General features: G+C 51.7%; 1 protein-coding gene across 1 annotated transcript; it reads right to left on the bottom strand.

The window, feature by feature from the left end:
* Nucleotides 1-3,903: 3,903 nt before the first annotated feature.
* On the bottom strand, nt 3,904-10,907 carry BSX (brain specific homeobox). Its single transcript, XM_048513607.1, has 3 exons — nt 10,652-10,907; nt 5,859-6,055; nt 3,904-4,243 (listed from the first exon to the last, which is right to left on the bottom strand). The coding sequence occupies exons 1-3, from the start codon at nt 10,905-10,907 to the stop codon at nt 3,974-3,976; spliced, it is 723 nt and encodes a 240-aa protein (XP_048369564.1). The 3' UTR covers nt 3,904-3,973.
* Nucleotides 10,908-11,921: the final 1,014 nt, after the last annotated feature.

Genomic DNA, 11,921 nt, shown 5'->3' with positions numbered 1-11,921 from the left:
GGGTGTGAAGTTCACATTCTTGGGGTCCAAAAATATCTTTCTCCCAGGGATGTGCTGCTCAAGTTGAAGACTGCCTGACCAGATTCCTTCGTACAAGTAAAAAACAGTTGCTCTACAGTGCTTAACTGCTAAGATGTAGGGCTGATTCTGCATGGGCAAAAAAAAGCAGTGTGAAAACGGTATGAAAACAGTATAAACCCTTTTACACCGTTTTAAACCCTTTTACACCATTTTCACACTGTTTTCACACTGCTGTTTTTGACCCATGCGGAATCAGCCTAGGACTAGGGCCCCTTCCGCACATGCAGCATAATGCACTTTCAATCCACTTTCACAATTGTTTGCAAGTGGATTTTGCTATTCTGCACAGTCAAATCCAGCTGCAAAGTGCATTGAAAGTGGATTGAAAGTGCAATTTTCTGCATGTGTGGAAGGGGCCAAGGTGAGAAGGAACTCAATGCCAGCCAAGATTCAGCTGTTGGGGTGGGGGGAAGGGGAGCTAATTGTTCATTCCCTCCACCCTTTGCTGAAAGGCTTCCAACTTGTCCCTTCCTTACCTGTGAACTGGAGGCATGGAAAATGTGTAGCATCCTTTAAAAAAACAGAGGCAAGAGGCCCATCAAGCTTTGAATACTGGAGGGGAAGTGCAAGAAAGACAAGCAGCTGGTTTTATTTGGTGTTTTATTTGGGCTTCGACTCTCCCTGTGGCCTGTCCTGTTAGGTACTCCTTTGTAGACTCTAAACCCACAAAAACAGGGGGGAAATTTTTTAACACGTTTCAGTCATTTGAGGGTTCATGAAACCATAGAGTGGGAAGAGACCACCAGGGCCATCCAGTCCAACCTGCTGACATGCAGGAATATGCAATCAAAGCACTCTCGACAGATGGCCATCCAGCCTGTTTTGAAATCTCCAAAGAAAAAGACATTCTGAGACAGCATAGTCCACTGTCTTGTATTCCAGCAGGCCTTACCATCAGGAAGTTCTTCCTAACGTTTAGGTGGATTCTCTTTTCCTGTACCTTGAATCCATTACTTCTTGTCCCGTCTCTGGAGCAGCAGAAAACAAGCTTGCTCTAGATTCAACATGACATTCCTTCAAATAATTAAACATGATGTCACCACTTGACCTTCTCTTCACCAAACTAAACATACTCAGCTCCCTAAGTCTCTCCTCATAGGGCATGGATTCCAGACCTTTTACCATCTTGCTTGGCCTCCTCTTGACCCATTTTAGCTTGCCAATATCCTTCTTGAATGTGGTGCCCAGAACTGTACACAGTATTCCAGGTGAGGTCTGACCAATGCAGAATAAAGAGGTACTATTAGGTCCCTCAATCTAGACACTATGCTTCTATTGATGCAGCCCAGAATTGCATTGGCCTTCTTGGCTGCTGCAAGACTGCGGAGGGCACCAAGGAGCAGAAGCTGCCACACCTTTCCTACCAGAGGGATGACCAGGAGACCAGAAATCCAACCCAGAGAGACTGGACCAACTGGTCAGAGAAAGGCAAGCTTTCGGCTGATTCTGCCATAAATTGGGAGGGATTTCCCACCTGTGCTTTACCCAGCATAGAGCCCATGCCAGAAGAAATAGCAGGCTCGGCTATCACCTGCCCAACTGTTAGGCAAGAGTTTTAATAAAACAACATGTAAACAAGCTCAGAAGGAAAATCTCATTATACCTGGTTTGGGGGGGGGGCACATTTATCTCCTCCTTTTCAACCACCGGCCACAACTCAAAGTCTTTACAGGATTCCCCTGGGCAAAAAAAAAAAGGGTTGGGGAGGGGGCATCTGAAGAAGGAGGAGGAGGAGGAGGAGAGGAGGAGGAGGAGGAGTTTGGATTTATACCCCACCTTTCTCTCCTGTAAGGAGACTCAAGGTGGCTCCTTCCCTTCCTCTCCCAACAACAGGCACCTTGTGGGGCTGAGAGGGGTCAGAGGGTGGGGCTGAGAGGGGTCAGAGGGTGGGGCTGAGAGGGGTCAGAGGGTGGGGCTGAGAGGGGTCAGAGGGAACAGTGACTAGCTCAAGGTCACCCAGCAGGAATACAGGAGTGCAGAAACACATCTGGTTCACCAGGTAGGCCTCCACCACTCAGGTGGAGGAGTGGGGAAATCAAACCCAGTTCTCCAGATTAGAATCCACCTGTTCTTAACCACTACACCACACTAAGGCCAAGCAAGATTGGTTCTGCTGTCTCCAGTTGCTGAGTTCTGCCAAACTCTTTCTCTGGCTATTTAAAAATAATGATGCCAAGAAGATGCCACAGGGTATACAATTCAGACAGTTGTGTGGTTGTGTTTAACAAAACCACAACAAAAGAGTCACTTTCTAAGACTGAAAGCTGTGTTTCTTTTCATGTTTAAAAGGGAGTAGTAAGCCCCATGAAACAGAACGGGTCTTGCCACTGAGGAAACATGGTTACAGACGCACGTAAATAGGTTTCCATAACGCCAGACTCTTTAGTCAAGGGCTACGATTTTTCTTCCCTTTCTTTCTTCTGAAGCGCATTTCTATACGGCTTTTAGCTCCCCAATCCTATCATCTTTGTAGATGTTTTTTTTAAAAAAAGGGTCCTTCGCAAATTAAAACTGATGGGCATTTCTCCACTTTGAATTCATCGGTTGGTACAGCAAGATACACGAGAGATATTTTGTCCCTGCACTTTTGAGCACCAGTATACCATCCTGTAGTATTTGCGTGTTTTTTTTAATTATCCATTGCTCCCTTTGAGGGATATTTTAGGAGAGAAACAGCTATTAAAAGCCGGTCTTTAGCAGAACGTGTTTAGGTGCGATCCAAAGCTGTTACCGCGCAATGGAAAACACCATTCATTTCAAGGTGAGTTTTACACAAGTGCTTGGCTGGTTGGTGATCTCACCTTTTTCTCCTGTAAGAAGGCTCAAGGTGGCTTACCAGCTCCTTTCCCTTCCTCTCCCCACAACAGACACCTTGTGAGGTAGGCGGGGCTGAGATTGTTCTGAGAGAACTGTGACCAGCCCAAGGTCACCCAACAGGAATGTAGGAGTGTGGAAACACGTCTAAGCCGCCCTCCGCCACTCAGATGGAGGAGTGGGGAATCAAACCCGGTTCTTCAGATTAGAAGCCACCCGCTCTTAACCACTACACCACGCTGGCTCGCCATCCATTCCAACCTCCAGCCAGCCAAGCGCTTGCGTAAAGCTACCTCGTTGAAGTGAATGGCGTATTTCATTGCGCGTAAGGGCTGTCCTGTTGAAGGGAGGCGCTGTCTTTTGGACCGACCCTCATTATATCTTCCATCCATCGGTGGATCATGGGATCACCTCGTTTTCCAGGGAAAGGGAAGATGGCGGAACCCCCTTGATGTAGAAGGAGAACGTCCAAGAAACCCCGCATTCCCCACACTTTCCAAACGGGGAGAACCTCCCCCCGTGTTAAAACCAGCCCCTCTTCTAAGCTCTCGGCCGGTTGCAGGTCAGTCTGGACGGGGAGAGTCAGACCACCCTACAGAGACGACGCCCACCAAGGTTATGGGGCAAAGTGGATTTCTCAGCCTTGTCTTGCAAATGCCATACCTGGCGGCCAGGTCCCACCGCCCCTCCCCGCCCAGTCAGTGGAACTAGAAAGTAGCCCGTCTGCCCAAGGTTCCGCTCCGGCTTGACACCCCATGACCACCACCCAGTTGCTTGTCTCCAACTGTCCCTGGCAGCCAAGAGGGAGGGAAAGAGGCTGGTTAGTTGAGTGGACCCCATTCTCCGCCCGTGACCAGTTCACACGTGCAAGACGGGGAGACACCGTCTCTTCCTGCAGCGGCCCCCTCCTGGGTCCCCAAACTTCCTTACAAGCCGGCTTGGGATCGCCTCGGGGCCGGCGGCGGAGGGGCTGTAGGGCGCCCGTGTGAACGCGCCTGTCCTGCCTCGCCTCTGAAAGTCCGCGTCGGGACGCGCAGCCACCGCCTCGACCTCTTCGGGGGTCGCGGCCTCGCGGGCCCTACAGTAGGTGCTGGGCGCCGCACAGCTCTCCCCCCTCGATGATGTCCACCTCGTCTTCTGCCTCGTCCAGGAGGAAGGGGGCCGGCGGGTTGCTGCTGCCCTTGCGGGGCTCGGGGGCGCCGGCTCGGGCTTGGTCCGCGGGTTCGGGCTCCGGCTCGCTGGCTCCCTGCTCGGCGCCCTCCGCCTGGCCGGGCGCTTTGGGGTCGTCCTGGCTCTTCCGCAGCTGCTTTTTGTGCTTCATCCGCCGGTTCTGGAACCAGGTCTTCACCTGAGAGGAGACACCTGAGTGTTGGTTCAGGATGCCGCGCAAAACGGGTCGCAAGGGTTTGTGGAGGAGAATTGGATTGGATTCCGCACGGCATATTTATAAAGAGTTACAATCGTTATAAATGAACTCGTTTTCCCTTTGGGGATCGTGATGGGTTTAAACGGGAGGGAAGAAACGACAAAGCGGGTGAAATAATGGGGGGAGGGGGGCTACCAGAAACCCATGCTTGCCAAGAGATTTCTTGTGGGGAGCCGAGGTCACCCCCCCCCCTCCACGCTCCCGCCCGTTCATGTAACGTTGCTAACGACTTCGAAAATACTATTCTTGCATTTTTACAGACGGGAAACTGAGGCTGGCCTTACCCTTGGGCAATGTTAATGCTTCTCCCGTCCGTCCCTAACTGTACGCAGAGGACAGGCTATGGTTCCTCTGCTGGAGGGGAAAGCACTCTGCACATGCTCAACAGCTTCGCTGTAGAAAGCTTGCCTATTTGCGGCTAGAGGGATAGAAACCAGGGGGTCAGTCGATCCCTTCAGCAAAATCCAGTGGCTTCTGGAACGGGAAGGGACATCTTGTCAATGGGGGCCTGCTGATGTCCTATTTAAAACTACCTGTCCTGCAGACCGAAAGCTCAGGGGGCCTTTCCGCACAAGCAGAATAATGCACTTTCCGTCCAGTTTCACAATGGTTTGCAAGTGGATTTTGCTCTTCCGCACAGTAAAATCCAGCTGCAAAGTGCATTGAAAGTGGATTGAAAGTGCATTATTTTGCATGTGTGGAAGGGGCCAGGGAAAAGCATCCACCCTTGCCTTCTCCCTAGAATGCTGTGCCTAAGAGAAGAAGAGAGTAGAGTTCTGGATTTACACCCTGCCTTTCTTTGCTGTAAGCAAACTCAAAGCTGCTTACAAAGGCGTACAAAAGCACAAACCTGTCCCTTCCTCTCCTGACAACAGGTAGGTGGGACTGAGAGAGTTCTCAGAGATTTGTGACTAGCCCAAGGTCACCCAACAAAAATGTAGGAGTGGGGAAACAAATCTGGTTCATCAGCTGAAGAGGAGGAGTAGGAGTAGGAGAAGTTTGGATTTATATCCCCCTGTTCTCTCCTCTAAGGAGACTCGAAGGGGTTTACAATCTCCTTCCCCCCACCCCACCAAACACCCTGAGAGATGGGTGGGGCTGAGATAGCTCTGAAGAACTGTGATTAGCCCAAGGTCACCCAGCTGGCATTTGTTGCACAAGCTAATCTGGTTCCCCAGATAAGCCTCCATAGCTCAAGTGGCAGAGTGGGGGATCAAACCCGGTTCCCCAGATTAGAGTGCACCTGCTCTTACCCACTACAACGCGCTGGCTCTCAATGGTGTGAAATGTCATTTTTAAATCTCTTTTTGGACAGTCCTTCATAAACAGGCTGCCCAGCGAAGGCTCCCCTAGGACATCAGCAAGAGGGACCTACAGAAAGTCGATCCAAGCCGTACTGGTTGAAAAGGGGGTCTCTTGAAGACCCCCTGGTCATTCTGAAGAGCCCCCTCCCCCCAAGAATTCCAGGGAGCTTGGAGTGCCAGACCCCCCCACCCGAGCGTTTTTTGGGAGGGGGGGGCATTCGCCCGGGTCCTACCTGGGTCTCGGAGAGGCTGAGCGCCGTGGCCAGCTCGACGCGCTCCGGCGTGGACAGGTAACGCTGCAGCTCAAAGCGCTTCTCCAGGCCAGAGAGCTGCGAGTCTGAGAAGACGGTGCGGGCTTTGCGGCGCCGACAGTGTTTGCCCGGCAGCTCAGCGTGCGGGTGGGGCTGGAAGAGGGCAGGCACCGGCACCCCTGCAGGAAGAGGAGGAAGAAGAGGAGGAGGAAGAAGAGTTTGGATTGTTATCCCCGTTTCTCTCCTGCCAGTAGACTCAAAGTGGCTTAAAATCTCCTTTCCCCCCCCCCCCCCCCCCGCTTCAACAAACACCTTATGAAGTAGGTGGGGCTGAGAGAGCTCCGAAGAACTGTGACCAGCCCAAGGTCCCTCAGCTGGCGTGTGTTGGAGTGCACAAGCTATTCTGGTTCACCCGATAAGCCTCCACAGCTCAAATGGCAGAGTGAGGAATCAAACCCTGTTCTCCAGATTAGAGTGCACCTGACCTAAACCACTAGGACGCAATCGAGCAGAACCATGGGCCCCGGGTGGGAGACCCGTCCCCCCAGCTGCCCTTCCACAACAAGCTTCCTCTGGGAAGCCAGCCCCTGGGGAGACCAAAAATCAGGCCCTCTTACCCGCCAAGGTAGGCTGCCTGTGAACAAGGAGGCTCCATTCCTCCTGTGGCCCGGGGGAAGCGAATGGATAGGTCTCCCGAACCCTCTCCTCTGCAATGCATTGCCCGCCCCTTCCCCAAAGCGAGGAGCAATGACATTCAAGAATACCCATTTCGTGTAACTCGGGACAGAATGAATCTCTAGCCCACCCACTCCCTTCTTCATTGCTGAAGAACTGAAGGAGTCAGAGAAAAGGAGGCAACCCATATTCCATTACTGACCACTGACTCTGCTGACCCCGTTGCAATTTCAAGTCTTTTGAGTAATTCTGACCCCTTACGCAATGAATATCTTGCAAACTTCCGTCTTGAAATAATCAAGCGTAAATGATGTATTTAATGTTTATCAACTGTCAATTGTATTTTCATCCTCTTTTTATACTGTGTTTTAAATTTATGCCAATAAAGCTTCATTCGTTCGTTCATTCAAGAATCACCCTTGTCTGTTCCTCTTCAGTCTCCCCCACGCAGGTAGGTCTGGATTTGCCCTCTCGCACAAGCATACAAACTGCACAGAATAAACCTCCCCGCCCCCAAACGAAATTAAATGAGAATAGGGACCCCACACACAGACTCATCAAATTTCTCCTCCGTTACAGATAGAGCATCTTACCTCTGTTTGGCGCTTTCGGGGACCAGCGGTACAGAAAGAGTTGGTTGTTATATCTCGCTTTTCTCTGCCTTTAAGGAATCTCCACGCGGCTGACAATCACCTTCCCACCCCCACAACAGACACCTTGTGAGGCAGGTGGGACTTAGAGAGTTCAGAGAGAACTGTGACTGGACCAAAATCACCCAGCAGGCTTCACCTGGAGGAGGCAGACCACTTCTATTCCCGTCTCTACCGGCAGACCACATTTTCTTCCCTCCCCCAACAGCCCACGAGGACATTTGTCTTTCCCAGACCGTAAGACCCCCCCCTTTCACCCCGAAACTTCTCTGAACCTTTTGAATCCATAAACAACATTTGATTCGGGATTAATTAATCCAGAGTAAGCACTGCCCCAACACATCCGTGGCTTTCCCACTTCACTAACGAGGCATCGCAAGGCTCTGGGAAATGACCGGTGGAGGAGAAGGGGGGAGTCCGAATGAAAAAGTAGACCCAGTGTACAAAGCGGGGTAACTGATCCGAGGTAGAAGAACGAGAATGCGGGAAGACCCAGTCTATACCCCGCAATCCCGCCCCCTAATTGCATCCTGTTGCCTTGTAACGCTCAATGACTGTTTCCCTTTCTTTAACCCATAGTAAGAAAAAAATAGTTGGTGTACTGTAACTACACCGCTTTTTGCTTTAGGGGCATAAAGACGGGTAGGTGGATTCCTTGGGCGTCACGCGTGGAGCGCGCGCGCGTGTCCTCCTCTCCAATCTCGCCTGCTGCCTCTTATCCTGTCTGTCTCATGTCAGCATCCGCCCACCTGGATAATAAGATGATAAAATCAGTTTGGGTGCTCTGCGCCCGTTCTCTCAGCGGTGGTTACCACTGTCTTGCAAAGTACGCCGGCATGATCATCCTCTGGTGGTCGCGAGTGTGGGGCGGAGGGCTGACTGGAACTAGTCACTTCCGGGTCTGTGGCTTCTTTTCTTGGCGACTAAGGCTCCGAAGGGCCGTCCGAAAGCATCGCCCCCCCCCGCCCCCTACAATTGTTCCTGTCTTTCTAATAGCCCCGTGGCAGGCAAAATCTAAATACATCGTCCAGTAATTCCTCCCCCACACCACCACTGTAACAATTCAGCAGTGGAAACTCTGCCGGTTGAACTTCTGCCTTGCCAGAAAATAAACACCCCTAAAAGGTCAGGGACAGGGTGGGTCAATCTGCCTCCCTCGGAAAGAAGTCTGGTGGTCCCCAGAAGGACCCCGCCTCGCCACAATCGGTTCCCACCAGGCAGACGACCGCCTGAGAGAACGGGCGAGCGTGCTTGGCATCTCTCTTCGCCGGCCTCGATCCGCTGCAGTCAGTTCTCCATGCCTGCAAACCCCGGGACCTGCCGGCTTCTTCCAGGGGCGCCTACGGAGGGGTGGGGGGCTGCTGGTTGCTGGAAGCCCCTGTCCCCCGGTTGTGGTCATTCGGGAAAGGACCTTCCAGAAGCTTCGCGTGGTTGTCCTGGCTCCGCAGATCCTGAGAAAGTTTTCCATGCAAGGGCTTGAAAGAAAGGGACTGGGGTTTCCCTGTTTTCAGGGTCCCCGCTCTTCAGCACCTGCGCTCTTCTTCTCTTTCTCTTCTTCTTCTCTTTCGCCTCAAAAGGGATTCCACACGGCATATTTATAATACGTTGCGATAGTTATAAATGAACTCATTTTCTCTATAATGGTTGTAACGCGTTACGAATATGCCCTGTGGAATCCATTTCTGCACATGAAGAATAATGCACATTCAATCCACTTTCACAACTGTTTGAAAGTGGATTTAGCTGTTCCACACAGTAAAAGCCAGCTTCAAAGTGCACTGAAAGTGGACTGAAAGTGCATTATTCTGCATGTGCAGAAGGGGCCTTCCAAAGAAACGTCAAAGAAATCCGCTGTTGGGTCGCAGTCGGAGCAGGCGACCTTGGGAACAGAGGGGCACCCACCTGCGTGGGCAAGTCCAACCGTCTGCAGCATCTTGTGGAGAGCGCAGAAAAAGTTGGCCATATCATCATCATCATCATCAGTATTAAATTTTGTTTAATATTAGGGCTTCCAGTTTTTTAGCTGGTTGTTGTTATTATTGTTGTTATTATTATTATTATCACAGCTGCCAGTTCTTTAGCTGGTTGTTGGCTTTTCATTATAATTCGAGCCTCATCATCATCGTCGTTGTTGTAATTATTATTATTTCAACGACATGGTCATGCAGGTACATTTCAAAGCAAGAGCGGCATACAAATAAATGAGGAAAAATAGCGTCAATTGAGTACTTGAATGAAGGCTTCTTGGCGACCTTTTCCAGGCTATCAGGGATTTCGCTTTATTTTCCTGACCGTGTCTTGCCCTTTTTAAATTGCGAATTTTGAACCGCAGGCGAGTTTCCTTAAATGTAGGGTGTTTGGAGAAGGGGGAGTCCCGCGTCTTCTCTCGTTTTCATCCCATAGCGGACTCACAAAATCGATTCTCAAAAGTTAGCGAAATATTGTTTGTTCCTTTGTTAATTGAAAATGCCGGGACTATTGTCCACGGAAAAGGGGGCAAGAATAATGGATTGCAAATAAAGTATGTCCCCTGTTCTTTTAAAAACCAGATTCTCAACAAATTCTGGACGCACCTGAGTTATGTCGTGGAAACTTTGTCGCGTTGCTTCGGATGGAGGGAAAATGCAGTGTTTTTATACCGTGTAAAAGCAATTCATTCAGGCAGGCATCTATTTGCTGTGACTGCGGTTCTATTATCTTCCTTCTTTCTTTCCTCCTCTGGGAATCTTTGGAACGGGCTGGATATCTGCTTCAGCCGGATTTAGAACGTTTTCCTCGGCTGGAATTTCCAGAGAACGGAGAGCCACCGGGGGGTCCTCCAACGACTCGGAACCGATTCGGTTCTTCCCACTGTCCACTCCCGCGCAAGAAAATGGCCAGCTCCATCTCTCTCCATCAGCTCCATTTTCCCTGGTTGGGGAAAGGAAATTCCCAAGGAAAGCCAGGCTTCCCAACCAGGCTGCGTAAAGCAACCGGGCAGGGCGATGCGTGCGGACGGAACGAATCCCCCAACCGGATCTCTTGCCCCACCTGCGTTGGAGCGGGTTATTGCCAAATTTCCTCCACTGCTTCCTTTCTATTTTCCCTGGCCTAGCTAAGCAGACCTGGCTCTTCCAAGGAGAAGGGAATCAGAAGTGGCGTAGCCACCATAGGCCGTGATGCGTTCACAAAAGAAACTTTGCAAACTGGAACCCCAGGAGTGGAGCCGGACAAACTTTTATGCCATGCGGTCCCGCCATCCAACCAAGCCTTGCAGGACAGGTAGATTTAGCAGCCCCGCGCGGTTTGGTTGGATGGAGCGACCCCATGCCATAACCCACCCACCCCCCACACAGCACCACCTCGGGACCCCTGCCAGCCCAACCGTCTAGATCTGGCCCTAAGAGCCCCCCTTAACCCGCCCCCCCCAGGTGCCTATCTGGCCCTCCAGGAGAAAAGGTAGAAGTTTACCTGAGGCGGTGAGGAAATAGGGATGGTGGTGCTCCGGCTTGTGCAGCGGGTGATGCGGGTGGGGTGCCAGGATGGTTGGCGCTGGCATCAGAGGGTACCCATAGTCCAGGAGGGGCACCCGGGGGGCCAGTGCGCTGTGGAAGTGATCGGGGGTCACCTCCCGCAGGGGCTTGGGCTTGTGGAGCAGAATGTCTTCGATGAAGAAAGAGGTCGGCCTCTGGGAAGACACCGAGTGGGGAGTGAAGTTGAGGTTCATCTCGGTTCCGGGGTTGGAGACGGGTCTGGGCTTGCTGGAAGGTGCTGGTGGGCGAAGCTACCCGGCGCTCCTATCCGGCCGCTTTCCCGCCGAGGAGGAGTCAGGAGGGAAGAGCAAGGGGGATCTGGGGGCTTTCGAGGGGGCGCCTTTGTGGGCCTCTGCCAAGGGGGGGGGGCTCTGCCACGAGCCAATCGCGCACTAGCGGGGCGGAGGGAGGGCGGCTTTGCCTGGTGTCCCCCCCATGAATGGCGAGAGTTGGCGAAGGAGGGCGTCGCTGTCCGTGGTGCTGAACGGAGGGCTGGCCGAGAAAGAGCCCAAAGCCTATCAGTAGAGGGGGTAAGCGGTGGGCATTGGGGGGCCATAGCACAGACTACTGGGAAAACGATGGGACCCAGAGGCACCCTTCCCAGTGTGGTGTAGTGGTTAAGAGCAGGTGGATTCTAATCTGGAGAACCGGGTTTGATTCCCCACTCCTCTACCAGAGTGGCAGAAACTTATCTGGTGAACCAGGTGTTTTTCCGCACTCCTACATTCCTGCTGGGTGACCTTGGGCTACTCACAGTTCTTTGGAACTCTCTCAGCCCCACCTACCTCACAAGGTGTCTGTTGTGGGGAGAGGAAGGGAAAGGAGCTTGTAAGCCACCTTGAATCTCCTTACAGGAGAGAAAGGTGGGGTATAAATCTAAACTCTTCTTCTTCTCCTCTTTCTTCTCTGTCTTTTCCCTCCCTAGCCAAAGAATATCCATGCACAGAAATCAGTCCATTCTTGGGTGCCTAAGAAGGGAATGTGTTGCAGACACATGTGCATGGGTTGCGCAGCATGGAGGTGGATATAATGTCCTGTGTCATGAGCATATGTAAGAAAACAGATGGATGTGCAAGCATCGCACAGGGTCATCCAAGCATAGGTGCCTCACATCCTACCACAAAATACCTGGCAATGTTAAAATATACTTTCTAAAGTATCCCCAGAAAAGAGTGTGGAAAGATCTAGACTGGAATTACAGTTTAGCA

Source organism: Sphaerodactylus townsendi, linkage group LG12, assembly GCF_021028975.2.
Source record: "Sphaerodactylus townsendi isolate TG3544 linkage group LG12, MPM_Stown_v2.3, whole genome shotgun sequence".
In the NCBI taxonomy this organism is placed as follows: domain Eukaryota; kingdom Metazoa; phylum Chordata; class Lepidosauria; order Squamata; family Sphaerodactylidae; genus Sphaerodactylus; species Sphaerodactylus townsendi.
This window is presented reverse-complemented; position numbering and strand designations above follow the sequence as displayed.

Coding starts and splice junctions, on each gene's coding strand:
- BSX (XM_048513607.1), bottom strand. CDS start 10,907: ATGAACCTCAACTTCACTCCCCACTCGGTGTCTTCCCAGAGGCCGACC. Junction 6,056..10,651: donor CTATTTCCTCACCGCCTCAG/GTAAACTTCTAC, acceptor CTCTTCCTGCAG/GGGTGCCGGTGCCTGCCCTC. Junction 4,244..5,858: donor TCAGCCTCTCCGAGACCCAG/GTAGGACCCGGG, acceptor GTCTCCTCTCAG/GTGAAGACCTGGTTCCAGAA.